Source organism: Ursus americanus, chromosome 6, assembly GCF_024610735.1.
Source record: "Ursus americanus isolate L20-20 chromosome 6, mUrsAme1.1.p, whole genome shotgun sequence".
In the NCBI taxonomy this organism is placed as follows: Eukaryota; Metazoa; Chordata; class Mammalia; order Carnivora; family Ursidae; genus Ursus; species Ursus americanus.
Genome location: NC_142132.1, coordinates 66,296,316 through 66,315,103, shown reverse-complemented (window position 1 = coordinate 66,315,103; position 18,788 = coordinate 66,296,316). Strand labels below are relative to the sequence as shown.

At 44.3% G+C, this 18,788-nt stretch overlaps 1 protein-coding gene across 3 annotated transcripts in view; it reads right to left on the bottom strand.

Annotated features, from left to right (window-relative positions):
* URB2 (URB2 ribosome biogenesis homolog) overlaps nucleotides 1-18,788 on the bottom strand; it is a 141,219-nt gene that overhangs the window by 117,375 nt on the left and 5,056 nt on the right. For all 3 annotated transcript variants that reach the window (XM_045783124.2, XM_045783123.2, XM_087863108.1), the window contains exons 4-9: nucleotides 13,858-17,179; nucleotides 10,457-10,617; nucleotides 8,452-8,562; nucleotides 6,401-6,643; nucleotides 3,833-3,920; nucleotides 1,067-1,206 (exon numbers count right to left, since the gene is read on the bottom strand). In XM_045783124.2, coding sequence (XP_045639080.2) covers nucleotides 1,067-1,206; nucleotides 3,833-3,920; nucleotides 6,401-6,643; nucleotides 8,452-8,562; nucleotides 10,457-10,617; nucleotides 13,858-17,179 — 4,065 coding nt within the window. The remainder of the gene's footprint in view (nucleotides 1-1,066; nucleotides 1,207-3,832; nucleotides 3,921-6,400; nucleotides 6,644-8,451; nucleotides 8,563-10,456; nucleotides 10,618-13,857; nucleotides 17,180-18,788) is intronic.

Below are 18,788 nucleotides of genomic sequence, written 5' to 3'. Positions count from 1 at the left end.
CTGCATTCTACAGGGTTCCCCCACCCCCACCCCCAGCCCCATCTCAAACCCGGCCAAGTGCCCACCCACATGACAGGCATCTCCACTGGCTGAGGAGAGCAGGGCCAGCGTGTTTGAAAATTATTTAATAGTTATAGATTCATCCTAAAACAGGGTCAGAATGAAAACGGATGCAACACCAGATTTTCTGAGGAAGCTCATTCAGCCCAATCTCCCTTGAGAAATCTCTTAACATAACAAGTTTACCGGTGTCTTTAACATTATTCTTACAAGATTTACAAAGGTGGGGGGGGGGGCTATTCTACGGAGAGCAATATAAACAACACAGATGTATATATCTACACCTGTAAAGTAGATACAAACAGAAACACACTGTACTCTAAGTCTCTGACACTCAATTTAAACCAAATAAGATATGAAGTCCTCATTTCACGGGTCACACAGGGTCTTGTGGAATTTTGGAAATAACATGCTAACATTCCAAAGTGAGACCACTGCTGATAATTACCCAGAATATTAAGTGAAAAAGTCCAATAACATAAAAGTACTTTTGTTTAATGGAGCTGAACGAATCTGCCGGTATCTCTACCACGTCATCTACTTTAAGTGTCTGGGAGCAGCTGACTCACATGATGCACTCCAAAAGGATAAACCCAGGAACTCCTGCTGTTGGGGGTCCCAAGACCCTTCTTCCTGGTCACCATTAAGCCTGGCCCTAGGAGAGCTCCTCTTCTTGAACCTGGCAAGCATTTCAGCTCACTCATTACTCAAGAAAGTGACCAAAACAGGCCCTGCAGCTTGTGCTGTAGCAAGAAGGGAGAGCTAGCAGTCATGGAGTGCCTTCTAGGTACCAGGCACCGCCAGCCCTTTGAATGTCGCCTCACTCAGTTGTCCCAGTAACCCTGCAGGGCTGCTGCGGAACTCTGCAGATGGGCAGGACAGCCTGCTACAACGCATGGTTTGGGACCATCAGGCCCAAGACATCACTTGCCACTATGGTTGAGAAGCCGTGCTACAACGGACTACAAACGAAAGCACTTGGTGAGGGGGAGTGAGCTCGGTTTACCTTCTGCACCTCCGTGACATACTGGGCCACCATAAAGGGGGAAAACACCGTGAACTCTTCGGCCCGAGCTGCAATGTGGCTGTACATCCTTTCCACCAGGCGGGCACACTCGATGACCACCGACAGATCATCTGTGCTTCCTATGGAAGTAAAGTGTTTCCAAACTGATTAGTCCAAAACCCATGCATTTTAACCCTTCTAACTTTATAGCTTTAATACAGCTGAAAATTATTCAAGTCTTCCCTTTTTTCCAGACTCAATAACGGGCTTATTTCACAGACAGAACGAGGGAGAGATAATATGTCCAAATATTTATCTGTATTACAAAGGAAAGAACACTTAAAATACTCGAGTACATGTGTTTTTTTAGGAGTCTAAAAAAATCAAAATTTTTAAGATGAAATCTATGACTGCTATTATATTTTTTAAAAAGGTAGAGATCTGTAAGAAAGGTTTAAATTGGAAAATTATCTTTAAAAAAACATGGTTTTTGACATCACATGACTTTAAAGATAAGATGGCCGAATTATGCCTTTGCCTCCTCATGTTTTCAGAAATCACATAGGCAGATAGATATAAGACTCAGCTATCATTACTAGACACCTTCCTGTCTTCCCAGATTTACTTCCAATTTCCTAGTTCTCTCCACCTTAGGGTCCACCATTCAGGCCCTTCTTAACAAACTCCTCTCAAGGATTCTAACAGCCTAGGATGTCCCTGAGGCCCTCGTCACACACCCACTCCCCTAGGCATCACAACAGAGCCAGGTGGGGAACCCCAGCACAGACCAGAGCATCTTCCCTGGCTTTCATGCAGCACAGAAACAGACCCATTTTTATAAAATTCTAGAAACTGCAAACAAATTTACAGTGACAAAAAGCAGATCAGTGGTTGGCTGGGGCTAGGGCCAGAATGGGAAGAGGCTACAAGAAGACTCTTGGGGATGATGCGAATGTTTTGTATTTTGATTGTGGAGATGGTTTCCTGCATGAATTTACCAATCTAAACTCATTCAATTGTATAAACAGATCCAGTTTGTTACACATATTTTATGACTCAATAAACTTCAGTCTTAGAATGCACAATGTCTTTTCTTGAAACCTTGAATATACAAATGTTACATATATGCAATTTCTCCACATACAATATAATTTTATGAAATTATCTAAATTCCTAACATTCACGGGACATTTCAACAGTCGAGCACTTAAATATCTACTATGTACCATTTCTTCTCTCTTTTGAGAGTGTTCAGCACACACATGCAGTCTAGTGAACACCTGGCAGTTATTATTTCAGCCACACAGTTAATGTGTGGTTACTAAGAGCGCATTAGATACCAACAAGAGAAGAGTAAACAGTTAAAACTCTACTCAGTTAAGCTATGAACACATCAGAGAACCGACTCTTGGCAGATGGGAGGTAACTAAGCTCCACCAACATGGACACAGCAGAGCCACACTTGTGAAACATGCCCCCGCACTCCCTCAGAACACATAACAAAGGACACACTTACAACTACATGTGGGACATGCCTGTGGCAGTGTATGACAAGGGTTCTGCTCTCCCACTGCTCAGCAAGGGCTGGACCAGGGCCTTCCCTACACTGCCATTTCCCATCTCTAGTCCAGGCAGACATCACTAGTAAAAACAGGGATTCTTTTTTGCTGAGCTCAAACAGGACCATGACCTTAGGGGCCTCGACACAACACTACAGCTAGCCATCACCAACCCAACCAAGGCTAGCTTGGGAGATGGAACCTGTTTCCCCACCCTGTCTCTAAACATAGTCACAATTTCACACTGACACCAACATTACATCACTCTGCACCAGGCCTGGGAGAAAGCAAAAGACCTCACTGTGGCCACTGACTGATCTCAAAACCAGGCAGAATAATTTGGGAATTATAGCCCAGTGTTAACTGTACCTTTTCTCTTTTCTCAATAGTTACTTGGTTTAAGTAGCATAAATCTGCAAGTCTGAACCCATCAAAGTGGTTCACCCAGGGAGGCAGGGGGGACTGAGTACTACTCATATGTTTCTAGTTAGTCCAGAACTGCTGCCACAGGGTCTTCCTGGACACCCTCCAAGTTGAGTTATAAAGCCCTCCTTGTTGATCCCAGAGCATTCCATCAGGTACCACACTATGCAAATTTGAAATAATGCAATATAGACCGCCTCAGTTTATATGCAAATTTTTAAATAATAAGACTCTCCCCCAAATTAGAAATTTAGCAAGAATCAACAACCTTCAAGGCTGAAAACAAGCTGTACACATAATTTATGCTATCACCATATGGCAGTTCACTTCACTGGTAAACAAACACAACCTTGCCAAGATAAGGCTGAAATGATGATTTGCCAGACCTCGTCCCTTTTATAAATGAAATAGCTCTGTAACTGCCTGTTCTTAACTTCCCCACCAAACTAGGAACTCCTTTAGGGCAAGAATAGAATTCTAGTCACTTTATATCCCCTCTACATGAGAATAAACATTTCCTGAATCTAGATACTTTTCCCCCCCAGGAAAAGAACTATTTCAATTAGGAGATCACAAATGCGCTCATTCTTTCGAATATAGCAAAAAAAAAAAAAAAAAAAAAAAGATTGAAATTTTTTAGAAAATTGTTTTGGGTGTTCATTTAATGATCTGAACATTTCTTACTTAAACTGGGTGGTTTTATTTTCTGTAACATATGAGGTCAGAGACATCACAAAATAAACACATTTGAAATCATGTATCTGATACTGTTACTTTGAATTACCTTTGTCTTTCTGTCTCGCTTCATGCATAACTGAAAACACCAATCTATTAAAACAGTTCAAGAAAGAAGGAATGGCTTTCAGCATTACCTGTAATAATAATAGGCAAAAGAATACAAAAACATGTAATTATTTATTTGGTTCTACTTTATTTTTTTAAACATTTTTTATTTAAATTTAATTAACACAGATTTGTCTCAGAGGTACAGGACTGTGACAATCTTATATAATACCCAGCGCTCATTACATTACATGCCCTCCTTAATGTCCATCACCCATCATCCGTACCCCTCCCCCAGCAACCTTCAGTTTGTTTCTTATGATTAAGAAGTCTCTTACAGTTTGTCTTTACTTTAAAGGAGCGCATGTTTATTTCCTTAACCATACCTATCAGGATGCTCAAAACAGCATGGCAATGTCTTTTTGCCTGAACTTTCTAGGGAAATAGTTCACCCACCTTACTTGACTCCTTAACATTTGTTTTGATGGTTTGGGATAGGGCTTCTAAGTTTAGGAATCTATGGAGTGATCCCAGTTCAGAATTTGCTTATTAATCTGCTACTGTAAGCTGTTACCAGTGCATTCTGGAAATGGGTAGAAATAAATAACAGAGGCAACAATAGCAACATATTCAAGTGTAACTGGCATTAGAAAGAGGTTACAGAAAGCAAATACATTTAAAAGAAGGACCCAAACTTCTCATTTTTTAGTGATGAAAGAGGTCTGGCTGGGACTTTATATTTAAGAATGATAATGAAAAATTTAAAACATGCTTCTTTTATATGCAACCTTTTAGATCGTGATCAAAACAACACACTACCCGATAAAGCAGCCATGACCTACATAAGGCTACTTAAACTTAACTAAAATTCAGTTCCTACTCATACAGCTCCTAGACCACATTTCAAATGCTTAAGACACATGTGGCCTGTGATTACTGTGCTGGACAATACAGACATAGAACACATCCAACAGCGCTTTGAAGATCTACTGGCCAGTCCTGCTCCTTCCCAGAATTCTTAGAATGAACAAAAATTAAATCAAGACCTGAGATTTTTTTCCTTTGGTATAATTTATCCAACCAAATTCTTGATAGCGTAACATCCCGTTCTTTACATCGAATTACCAACATCCACAGCATGCTCTGAAAGAAGTCATTTTTGCAAAAATATTCCAGAGCTTCATCAAACTTCCCAAGGCCCACTCGTAAGCCTCTGCTATCACACTGATTAAAAGCACACAAATCCAGAGCCAGACTATTTGAGTTCACACCCTGGCTTAATATGGCACCAGCTGCTGATCGTTCTGCTGGGTACGCTGGCTGAGCTGACCTCATGCTATCCCCTTTAGATCTACCGAAGCAGATTCTAGCCTGGTGCTTTTATCAATCCAACTATGCACAGGGCCAACAGTGTGATCACACACCACATGGGGGCCCCGTCCCCCACTCTAATCCACAGGCAGTGAGTGGGAGTGTGATTATTAGTCACATCATTCTTTATTGCAATACCATGTCATTATCCCTGTCAATTTTCTCCTTTCATTAAACGGTCTAATTCTGCTAAATGGTCATTTGTCAATGGTTCTGCAGGAGAGTCCCACAGCTTTCTAGTATTACTTTTCATCAACTGCATGGAATCCTGCATCTTTTACAAGATGGACAATTTCAGCTTGTAATTGATATGTATTGCATTTATATTGTACGGTCACATAAAAATCTAACAATCGGCAGAGAGATTTAAAACAAAGATGCTCACAAGATAGGCAGGGCCAAAGGCCCTAGAGTGAGGCCCGATGTCATGAGTGCTCAGTTTACCAGACAACACACTTTCTTAAAAACGGCACTGCTGTCAGGTCTCTCACTTGAGAACATTAAAACACCTAAAAATATTTGAACGTGCCTGTGTATATGTGCATGTATCTTATTTATGACTTCCCATGCGTCACATGTACAGCAGTGGTACAGTGGACAGAACACAGGCCTGAAGCTAAGATTTAGACTCAGCTGGGTGACATTGGTCAAATCACTTAGCAGCTCTAAGCCTCAGTTTCTTTATCAATAAAATGGACTACCATCCACTTTACAGACTTCCTGTAGGGGTGAAATGAGACACATAGCAAATGTTCAACAGATGGTGGCTGAACTAGACTCTTTTCTGTGGGACAATTATTCCTACTCAGTTTCATTTCAAAGGCAGCACGCTACAAAACTGGAACTAGGGAACCCTCACTCCCTACACCCATCTGAGTCATACACCCATGAAGACATCTAAGCAAGTGAGATTTAAATGTGTGGTCTGCAAAAACAATTTCTAATAAGCTTCCTTAAATAGCTAGGATATAAACACTGTCTAAGTGTCACACCCAACAAAGATGAAACTCACTCAAACAGCCTGACGTAGAGATCAAACATTTTCATGCTTGGGAAACCAGCGACCCTGGAAATTACTGCAACCAAAAAGTCTGCTTAACAAAATCACGATTTTTATTACCCTCCAACAGTAAAGCTCTACTGCTGCTGTTCTGCAGGCTGAAATTACCCTGCCTCGTGCCCTGCTCCTCCTCCTCACCTTCGGATGGCACTGCAGGATGGAGAAGAGCACACTGTGCACTTGCAGAAAGATGCTCCCATACTCAGAGGGTTTCAGGTGGTCCAAAGGGACTGTCAGCAGGATGCTGAAGGCCAGGCTGACATGGTGCGGGTTGCTGATGGTCTCCTCCCCCTGTCGCAGCAGTGCTGCTAGGACGTCCAAAATAGGCCCCACCACTGCCAGGGACACAGGCTGCTCCTGACAAGCCTCTCGGTTTTGCAGCTACAGGAAAAGAAGGAATAAGGGAAAGAAAATGAAGGCAATTCTCTAAAGAAAGAATATAAAAACTAAAGTAGACAGAGGTAAGAACTGAAGTGAAAGAGGTTAAGAATGTCCAAAATGTACTGATGCGGTCAGAAGATACTTTGAAGAGACAAGGAAACCAGTGCTCAATCTCCCAAGGCAAACTATGGACTTGGCCATTTTGGTCCACACTTTTTGTTGGACTCATCAACCACAAAGAGAAATAACTTCTCATGAGAGTTGATTCACCCAATTTCTCAGAACAGGAAAACTTCACATCAGACATACATAACAATATTTTCCCAAAAAGATCATTAGTTGTATCTATAATTAAAGTTCATTTGTTACATTTCTTAAAAATCAGCTCTAGGGGCGCCTGGGTGGCTCAGTAATTAGCGTCTGCCTTCGGCTCAGGTCATGATCCCAGGGTCCTGGGATCAAGCCCCACATCAGGCTCCCTGTTTGTTAGGAAGCCTGCTTCTCCCTCTCCCTCTGCCTGCTCCTCTCCCTACTTGTGCTCACTATCTATCAAATAACTAAATAAAACCTTAAAAAAAAATCAGCTTAGTTAAGATGTTCAATTCTGTTCTAGAGAATAAAGAGAACAGGCTCCAGATGAAGGCTAGCTCAAAGTTCTACCCACCTAACCTGGGAAAGCTCACCTGTGACCCTTGTCCTCAGGCTGCAGGTGTAAATAACAGCCCTGGTGCGGCCTGCTGGGGCCTCACACAGCACTTCCGTGGCCTGGGGACTCCAACTGTGCTGACTTCATGCTATTAAATCTACTTTTAGATTTACCTACGTGGTTTCTAGCCTAGTGTCTCTATTGACACAGCCCTACTGTGCACACCACCAATGCTGATCACTCACTACGTAAGTCCCTCTCCCCCCGCCCCATTCCCTGCACTCTTCCTCCTGACACCTACTATACACACCAGGGAAAGATGAGATTCATCCACTAATGCAGATTTCCAGGAAAACAACAAAGCAACAAAACAGAATAGGAGGGAAAATTATGTCTACTCTCTAAATCCTTCTCTGAGAAGATGCTAATCCAGGGCAATTCTCACAGGTGGAACAAGAGAATTACAGTTATAATGATAGTAAAATAGATATTGATCTTTCAAACCCAACCGTAAGAATACTGACTGGAGACTCTCCAGACGGCAAAAACACTGTGACAGTCCCAAAAACTACATTTTTGTGCTAGTGAAATAAAAAGTCATGTGACTGCCATGTATATTCACCAGGTGCCAAAATTTAACAATTGGGTGGGATTATAACAATAATCTATCTGCAACATTACTGTCCCATTCTATAAGGCCATTTTCTCACTATATCATAGATTTTAAATGTACACAACCCCCCCACATATGAATAAATAGACTAAACTGACCACAGAATTTTGTGGGGACAAAAGAAAGCCCCAGAATTCCTTCTCATCTCATCTACTTTCAACAGGCTTCCACAGGAGCCCCATCTCATCACTGCACACCTCCTATTACTGCCTGCCTAATGTTTCCCGGGGCTCCTCGACACCACTTCACACCACCTCTTCACCACACCTGGAGCTGACACCAGTGTTTGCAGAGACACCAAAGCACATACATTACACACACACTGACAGAAAAGCATCCTGCCGGCAGCCATCTTCAGGACACAGCGCCCAGAAACATATGCTGCATTAAAACCAGAAATGGTAGAAGCCAAAATGTGGCCTTTTGTCTCTAGAGGAACAGGGGTGATGAGATGAAGTGAGATGAAGGGCACAGCCCAGGGGTACTCACGGTGAGAGCCGTGACTATCTGGGGGCACACACACCAGAACAGGCTCGCTTTCTCTCCGTCAAGTGGGCAGTTCAGGAGCAACTTGGTCAATGTAACAGCTGACAAAATGGCCTGAGAGAAAAGGGACAAAAACTTAGCAGAAATAGCCAGCTTTCTCTTAAGTCCATCTTGGGAAGAAACCCAGTCACTGGTCCTGAAGAGATAGAGCAGAACCCATTAGACTCTGGCATCAGGGCAGGGACAAGACCTGGTCTGGGCTCGATCCTGAGGGTGAGGCCCCTTCCATCACCAGGCAGCCAGAAAATAAATGCATAAGACGAGCAGAACTGTGGCCAAGGGGAGGCCTTTTCAGTAGCATCTCACTAAACCAACCATGCAAATGTGCCAGGGTAGTGAAATAAAAGAAGGCCGCAAACGGACACAGCAACCCAATTAGAGATCCCATCTTGTCAAGATAGTGTGGAAAGAGGCGACAAGCTATAACTTACCTAATGCAAGAATGGCATATGTTCATGGGTAATAGGAGGAGCCAGGGGAAAACATGGACAAAGTAAAACAGATTAGGTGCTATGATTGTAGGTGATGGTTTTAAACCATGAGAAAGGAACTATGTGGGAAGGGAACTCACTTTATTGAGTACCTATATCAATAAACGTCCAACCCTGTGCTGGCATTTTACACCATCAATTTCAGCCCCATGCCAGCCCTTCCTCCCCTAACACTGCATCCCCACAACCCATACAATTCTGGCCTCAGCCCTTTGCTCTCAGCTTCTTTCCCATCTTTCTCTCCCTGACTAGCCATACCCCTATGTATACTCCCTCCCCAACCCCCAGGCAGCCCCACCCTCTCCTGAGCTGGGGGCTCACTTTCCTGCCCACCTGTAGGACGTGTGTACCCACGTAGGTCCTGCACACTGGTGCCTCCCCTGCTGTCTACCTCTCACACCCACAAAACCTCTGCCCTGCTGTGCAAAGAACGCCCTCCTCCCCATCTCTATAGCAACATCCCCCCATCCAAATCCTCTCCAGCTCTGAATGCTCAGGCTCTAACCTCACCTCCTCCTACGGACTGGTTTAAACAGAAATCTACAGTGAGGCCTTCTCAAAGCTGGGGCCCAATCGTGCTCCAAATGCACACAATGAAAACTTCCAGAGAGAGGGGCACATGCCACAGACAATGAGGAGGGGGCTGGTGCAGAGCAGTGGCTCTGGCCCAGCGCGGGCTTCTTGCTCACATACAGGAGATGTGAATTCTCCCTGCTGCCTCTCTGTAGCCTCAATTACCCTCTCCAGCTCTCCTCCAATCCAAATCAAAACCAAAGCGTGAGTGCTGATTATAACCACAAGTCAAGAGGCCACTCATGAGGCAGAGAAAGCTCAGAACCAGAAGAAGTGGGCTGCACTGCTGGCTCCGAGATACTTAGCTCTGTGACATTCTTCCTCCTGTGCAAGCAGGGACATCTGACCAGCCCAGTGCACAGGGCTATTTAGCAGACCAAATTCCAGCATGTAAGCTCCATAGAGAGGCTCACCAAAATATGTAATGCCACATGCAAATGCAGCGCTTTATTAGTAACTACCAAATACACTAAGGTGCAAAGGACTGCAGGGCAGCTCGCTAATTGGGAGTGATTCTCAAATGGGATCAGGGCTACGTGACCAAGTCAATTAAAATTTTAAAAAAGTATGATGGGAGATGTCTTACACATAGGATGAGCAAAGTTTAGCTTTTTTTATATGTCAATATTATAAATATACAATACTTAGTATTTCGTATAATAAGCACACATAGTTGTAATCTGAAAATGTTCCTCTTTAAAAAATAAGGCCCCCTTACACTAAAGCGCCAGGCCTCTCCACAGGCTAGGGCTACCTCCATAAACCCCCCTTGGGGTTTGATCTTGTGGGTTTAATTTTAGGGGTGACATCGCATCTCAAATAAGTTTCACCATTTGAGCTACCATTTATTTGCCTGCCATACAAGACAGAAAAAGAATACCCACCTGTCGATCGGTTTTCCACATGTTACTGATGTCTAATCCTTGGAGAATATACCGCATCACCATCCTAAAGTCCTCTGTTGTCCCAACTTCTAACATCTCGGTAAACAAGGCTCCCAAATGAGGTTCAATATCCTGAATTACCTCAACCGGAACTGCAGGATCTACGTGGGGGGAAAAAAAACCAAAACTGCTAAGATATGATAGAATAGGGGCAGGTGAAATATACTAGAATAACCACATGATGAATGGGGCCCCGGCCCTTAAAGTCATGATCTGAGAGGCATGGAAATACTTGTGGAGCAAGCCAAGGAAGCGGGGCACATGCCACAGAGCAATAGTGCTCTCTTGCACACAGCTGACCTGTGCAGAGTACACACACAGCACAGGGAAGGGGAAAGTCTGAGAGACTGATGACAATGGTCAGCAGTGCTGAACGCTGGATTGTGGGACGCAGGTGATTGCTACTTTCTCTATACTTTTTTCTACTTTCCTTGTACAGGCATACCTTGGAGTCAGGACAGGTTGGGTTCCACACCACCGCAATGAAGCAAATGTTGCAATAAAATGAATCAAATGAATTTTTGGGTTACCCAGAGCGGATAAAAGTTAATGTTTACACTATACTGTATTATTGAGTGTACAACAGCATTATGTCCAAAAAACAGTGGCATGGAACCTTAATTTAAACATACTTTCTTGCTAAAAAATGCTAACCACCATCTAGCTTTCTGTGAATCTTAATCATTGATCACAGATCATCATAATAAATATAATAATGAAAATGTTTGAGATATCGCAAGATTTCCCAAAATGTGATAGACACAGAGTAAGCAAATGCTGCTTGAAAAATGGTGCCAACACACCTACTCGAGCAAGGTTGCCCCAAGCCTTCCAACTGTAAAACACAGAGTATCTGTGACTCTCAATAAAGAAAAGCACAATAAAATGAGGTATGCCCATTTTCTTTTGTAAAATCAGTAGGGACACAGGCGTGGCGTGGTACATTGAGAGAGATGGGAATGTTGAAGACCTTAAAAGAGCTCCAAACTCCCAGGGCCTACCTGCCGCAGTTATCCAGGTGTTTCCCACTTGATGTGGGAAAGCCTTCTAATGGCCCCGGGGTTTCATATTACAGCATTTAAGGCCCTTTATTGTCTGATGCCAGCTTACCTTCCCAGCCACATTTCAGCCCATGCTGTTCCACATTGCCAGAATACCTTCCCACGTCCCAGTCTTTGCTCACTACCTAAGCACTGGGGGTGGAGGGGGCAACAGGCTTTGAGAGATAAACACCTCAGCCCGAAAGTGTCCTACAAGCTGTAAGATCCTGGACTCATGAGCTCTCTGAGCGTCCATTCCCTCATTAGTAAAATAAGAGCACTAACTCCCGTGGTTGGCAAATAAAAGAAGGAGCACTGCAGAGTGCCTGCCGCATGGAAGGCTCAACATTAGCACTCCCCTAGTTAGCCTCTGCAACTACGGCTCTACCTACACACACTCTCAACCCACAGTTCCCTAGTTCTGGTGCACTTAACAGCACTTCACTGTTCTGCAATTTGTGTAATTTGTGTGAATGTCTGTTTACTTGATTAGATAGGTCAAAATCAACATTGCATTCATCTCCAGAGTAAGATGTGGTTCCACATATATATAAAACGTTTGTAAAAGTAATCATTTTTTGTGATTGAATTGAGGTAGTCTATTCTAGTGTCAGAAAGCATTCCTCACAAATGCTTACTCTTATGAACTGCAACCTACCTGAAACACCCCTGAGGACACAGAGGGCCACACCACTCTGATTATTCATAGCCACCTTAACTCTCTCCACTCAAAGCTTTGGGCCCTCCTCAGTAGGCATTTCTTCCAGACCTCGCACTCCGGTCCCTTTTCTAGACAAAGTCTAACAGTTCAAAGGTATGAGGCCTGGACCCAACAGAAACACCTGAGCCCGTGGCCTGAGCGGCAGCAGGGCAGGTGGCCTCAGTTCCCTGACTGCACAACTGAGGCTCTGTCCCTGGGGCCAGAGGCACCCCAAGTCCACAGACAGACAGTTAGGACCTAGAGGCCACCACAAGCCAAAGGGATTGGAGGAAAAAAGAAAGACACAGTATCTTGTTTAACAAAGGGGAAGAGAGATCAGAGTTTCAGACCACCAGCTGCCATTTCTTAGATCATTCATTTAGGACACTGTACTAATGTTAATGAAAGACTAAGTTCTAGCCTCCACTAAGGTGAACACCATTCCCTAAAAGAGTCACTGACAGAAAAAGACAGAACATGTGACACCAAAGCCTTTTCAGTATATCCACAATCAATGCAGGGATAGAAAGGCTACTGAAGGGAGACAACAGTGGTGTTATTCTGGCCTCAACACTTCAGTTCTGGCGCTGGCCCGGGCAGCCTGGGCAGCCGGGCAGCTTTGCTTCCTACAAGGCCCTATTTTACACTCTGGTATCTGAGCACGCCTGCAGCCCCATCTGCGGCTCCCTCTCGCCTGTCACAGCTTCTCCACTGAGAAACAAAAGTCGGCATCGTTCTGAGAGCTAGGGACTCCCCAGCCTCGTCTCTAAGGACTGTCCTAACTAACCCCAACCTTTCAGGAACAACCAAAACAAAAAGAAAACAAACCTAAACCGACTTGAAACAGGGCTATCTTGAAAGAGAAACAAATCTGGCCCACTGGCCTTTGACCTAGGGGACAGTAGATATTGAAAGCTTCTGCACAAAGACACGGGCTAGGTTTGCAGTCCTGATTGGCTGGACCAGGAGGATGACATCAGACTAAAAGACCAAGATGATAGCTAAGCTTCTGCCCTATTTGTACCCACAGCCCGATGATGGCCAGGAACCACGCTGAGACCTAGGAGTGGGAGTATGGACCTCAAGGAATTTTATGACATTCCCTACAAATTAAGTCAGTTGCATTTTTTAAGTTGGCAAGTTTTAGATCTTTCTTAAGTCACTGAAGATGGAACTGAAGATCGGATACAAAAAAGCCTACTAAGAAGGATGAAATTATGTATGTTGACAATCCAGAGCCAGAACAGATAAAGGCTAAAAAAGATAAAAGTAATAGCCTTCAAAACTATAACCTAGAACAATCTCCAAAATAAATGAAAAACTAAAGTGCCAAACAATATACCTAGAAGGTTACTATTTGTGTACAAAGCAGAACTGTGAGGGTCACTGCTTCTCTCTGCAGAGAATGCAGATACTAGAAATGAGTTTCTGGGAGCAGATTGGGGGGGGGGTGTTCTCCTGGCTCACAGGCCTGTACCTTCTGAAATGAACACCTGATCCAAAAGGGTGTGGGGGACAGGGGGCACTCACCTTGCCGGTGGCTTATTAGCTTTTACCAAAAGCTCTACAGCATAGAATTAGCCCAAGAGAAAATACCTTACCTGTAAGAACTTTTCTCACAGAATGAAACATGGAGGTAAAAACAGAATCCTTCTTGGGATGTAGTTCTGGCACCCAAAAGAACAGTGTTAAAAACCGCAAGGCCGCCTGGAAACACTGACTGTCTCCTGCAAGAGCCGGCAACTCTGACAGTAGTTGAGAGTAAACATTCTGGTAGAAGGCAGTATGGGAGAGCGGCACCTTGTCTGTCATTCGGGAAATCTCTGTCCTGTGCCTGGAGTGCTGGCCCACATCCGCCTCCAAGAGCGTGCTGACCGACGCGATGAAGACGGAGGGAAGGCGCGGGCCCTGGGCCCCCTGGGCCCAGCAGAGCTGCAGCAGGGCTCCTGTGTGGAGAATGGCCTTCTGCAGAAGCTCAGACAGTGATCCCGGGGCCTCATGTTGCTGCTTCCGCTCTCTGACAAAAGGCCCCAGGACTTGGCACAACTTGGTTAAAGACACCAGAAGGAGCTGCTGGCCCCGAGGATTCTGATTTTCCACCTGTTTGCCTGCAGTTGCTTCTGTGTACAGTTTGTGGAGGAATCCAATGATTTTCCTGAAATTGAGCACCAAGCTGAGCTTCACCTGGACAAGCATCTGCATTAGCTGTTCTAAGAACGCCCCTATCACTTGGAGGAATTCCAACCAAGAGGGGTCATCCGTATTAACAGAAAATCTACTATTGGCTTTGAACAACGAGGTCAATATGATCTCAAAAATATCACTAACATACATAATCTTGAGCACTGAGCGAGCACTTTTCCCTCTCTGCAGGTAACCAAGAAGCCGGTAGCAAGTCATCAAAAACTTGAGGGTAAGTGAGGAGGAGCAAGAGCTCCCCAGCTTGGTGATGGCCATGGACAATAATAGAAGAAAATAATGCACATGATAGGGAGTCAAGAGGCTGTCCAGTTGCAGAGTAGAAATAACTTCCAAAAGTCCCAGAATGCTCTCTAATTGTTCTCCCTCCAGCTGAATGGGGAAGTCACTCTTGACCAAGGACAGTAAGTTTTTGGCAATTTCTCCTTTTGGTTCTACAGCTTCGGGTCCAACTTTTGCAAATCTGTTTTCCCAAAGAGCCACCACCATGTGGTCCTTTTCAAAAAGCCAGGGCAGTTGTTGATTGAGAAGACTCAGGTCACTCTGGGTCCCAGAACACAGGATGCTAGTACATCCTTCGGTTAGGCACATTAAGAAAGCAGAATGAAGGGACTGCATTTCTGGAAAGAGAGGGCTATGAAGGATAGCACTGGATATTTTTTCAAGTGTGATGCTTGGCTCTTCATCTGCTGAGCCTTCCTGAGCTTTGCTCACTGGTAAAGTTCTTAGCAGCACACTGGCCAGGGATCTCACATCATCTGGACAAAGATAGGATATCAAAATTGTGAGATTTGACACAATCAAGTGCCAGTGAGCTACAGGGTATGTGAGTGCACTCACTGTTCCAACCTGGCCATCCCAGGAAGCTGTTGTCCCTCGATTCAAGCTTTCTCTGCCAGAACCAAGAATGTAGGCAGCATCACACTTCAAACTGCGGAGGGCTTCTTCAGACTGGAAACTAGTGTGCATTAAAGTCCTTTTCATTTTCTGTAGGTAGAGCTGTTCTAAGCAATACCTGCCAAGAGAGTCAAACTGAGCTGTAAACTTTTCTATCTTCTTCCAATGGCATGTTTCAACACCTGGGAGCAACAAGGGGAAGTTTGAGATCTCTACAGCAACATCGCCAAGAGCCCCAGACACAGAGTGATACTGGCTACAGTTTATACTGAGCATGGCGTCAACCTGGGCCCAAGTGTAAGAGAGCAAAAGTGCAGAGTCACTGACCTTCTGTAGCCAGAGCTCAAGCTCTGGGCCCTGGGGGTCCAGGAGAAGGTCCAACAGGGGCCTCACAAGCTCTCGGAGCATCCTCTCCATTGTGCACTGCATCCGTCTGATGACAGGCAAAGGGGTGCTGCTGTCCAGGCTCCTCATATTGAACATGATGCAGTGCAGCAGTGAGCTCAGGGACAGCGACTTCAAGGCCATGTCGGCATCACCCCGCAAATAAGGTAAGACCAAAGACTGGAACTTCTCCAATACGAGGGACCATGTGTCCAAGATCTGACTCGGAGGCAACTCCAAGAGGCACTCACAGAGCACCCTTGAGGGGCCCAAGGTCAGCACAGGCTGCCTCAGCGCCTCAGCAGCTGGACGACAGATCACCCCCAAAATCTCCTCAAACAACCGCGGCACTTGTCGGAGTTTGACATACGTCTGGAAGAGAGTGTGAAGAAGCGCCTCCTGTGCTTTTTTGGTTCGAAAGTCTGTCACTTCTGCATCGATCCAAGCTGAAGCCAGCAGGTCATCTAGGTCTGGCTCCAAAATCAAATGATTCAGAGACATCAAAGCCTTGAGGCAGCGGAACCAGGCCGGCACAGATGCTTGTGAATGGTTTATCAGCAGCTCAGCCAAACGGCGGTAAAAGTGGAACTGAGTCTCTCCGTGCCGGATCCTATCAGCGGCAATGTTGTAGATACTGTTGTTGGCCACTGAGCTGAGCAGCTGTTCTACAACCAGGAGCTCTGTGGTCCAATCTGATGTGGTCAGGGCTTTTAGCTGCTCCTCCTGCAGGTGTGAAATCCTCAAGCAGCCAAACAGCCTGGGGAGTACCTGGAAGCAGAGAAGGTCGTTCCCCTCCTTGAAGTAAGAGTCTAAAAAGAGCTTATAGAGCAAGGCAACTGAGTTGGCTGTAACGGCAGCATGAAGGCACGGTTCACAGTAGCCAGAATCTACCAGCCTGGCAATCACAGTGTCCATAGGAGCTAGAAGATTCTTCATGGCCCCTATCTTCGTGTCACCTTGCTGCTGGTCCAAGAGCTCCTCTTTGTAGGACGAGAGCAACTCGGGCTGAAAAGTTCCACCTCGAAGCATGGCCTCAATCTGACTCCTTATATCCCGGCTCAGCACCTGCCGCAGTTGGCCCTGGCCAGCCTGTGTCCATGTGCCCCCTGAGAGTAAGTGCCTCAGGACCAGACAGGGCTGGAGCAAGTGCCCAGTCACCTCCCCAAAGGTACGTCTTGGGTTGACTTGCTGTTGCTGGATCGAGAGGTAGTGGCCAAGCGCCAGGTGAATGACCTCGAATAACTGGGCTACCACGGCTCCTTCTGGCCGCCTGCAGGCCAACCAGCACAGCTGGCTCAGCAACGCCACTATCAGCTCCTGTCTAGCCGTGTAGATGACAGCAAGGGCAGGCGTCGAGAGGATGCCCTGGCAGCAGCTCAGCACAGCACACATATTTCTTTGGGATTCCAAAAGAGAGAATTCAGCTATTCTCTCATTTATGATCTGAGCATTAAGAAAGAAAACTCATTACTGACTCTACACATATACAAGAAAAATACAAGAGAATCAATGAACTCACTCTTTGCCCTTATCTTGATGAGAAAGAAATCCCCAGATTATCACATCTAAATAAGCTTGACATTTGCTTAATGCACCGAGAGAAGGCAGAGTACCTGTTTTAAGTCCTTCATACATCCATCTCCTACCAACATGAATTCAGAAAAGGGATCAGCGCCTTTGTAATTCTGCTTTCCCTATTTAAAGAGCTGGGTTTTTATAAAACTGCAAAGATTACTTTTGCTTACATCCTAAACCTGCAATTCAGCTTAGATGCTACAGATGGATGGACGGTAGCCTTGGGCTACGATCCTGTGGTCCAAAATACATTTTCATGGTCAATTACACTGTTTTTCTATTTAAAAAAACAAAGCAAAAGGTTCTCTTGAAAGAGGAAAGCAAACATTGGCAGTTGCTACATATTATATGGCAAACCCAGTCTTCTGCTTCCAAAATTCTGAAATTCAAAAGCAGAAGAAATTATGAGGCACAGGAAGATTCCAAAGTTCACTCATAGGCTAAGTGGCCTGCTCCCCACCTTACAGTATCTGAGAAAAAAATTTGTCCTAAGTGCTATATTATCAGTAGCCCAATGACACGGTGTGCTCATCTCCATTCAAGTAACTGCTGGCTCCGGAAAAACTGAAATAAGAATGTCAAATACTTAAAAGCCAATGCACTGCTACAGTAACTGTCAATATTTCTGATTATGCACAGCTCATCTACCAAACTTTTTTCATGTGTGCACCCAATAAGAGTAGTTCATTTATAAATCATATGCATAGACTACAGTACTAATACCTCATGTAAATATAAAATGTACATAAAATTAAAATACGACATTTAAAAACACAAGATTTTCTTTCCATACTCCCAAAGGACAAATCAGAATAACCCACTTTTGTGGCCAGTCTATTACTTTAAAAATTAACATACAACTTAGAACACAATTTTAAGAATCACTAAAGTCTATGAACCATCACGCAGCTCAACTATTTAATTTTCTTATTATCAGCCTTTACTAATTTTCTCTTTCTGCCTACACACTCCTGTGGGTAAGGCAGAATGATGGTTAAGAGCGCAGGCTTTGCAATCAGGCAGATCTACGTTCAAATACGACCTGTGCCACTTATTAGCTGTGTGACTTTTAACAAGTTACTGAACCTCTCTGTGCCTGGGACACACTAAGTGCTCATTATTAGTGCTTTCTATTGTCATCAACTATTCTCACTATTCTCAAAACACTCAACTTTGACAATGAAGTTCATAATTCTAATTTAAGACTTCAAAATTGCTTTGACTCAAAAAACTTTGAGGAAATTCCCATCTAAATTCCTTTAGGCCAATGGAAAAGGGGGGAAGGAAGGGTAAGGAGCAAAAATAGTATTATTTGCTGGTGACGTTTTCCAATTAAAAGGTAATTAACAACCACTCTATGAAATAGTTCTAAGCTTTCCTTGAACATTAAACAACAGAAAGTGTTTCACGCAGCATAGAGCATACCACATGCATTCAATAAATATCAGTCATCATTATATTTCTAGTATTATTTCCT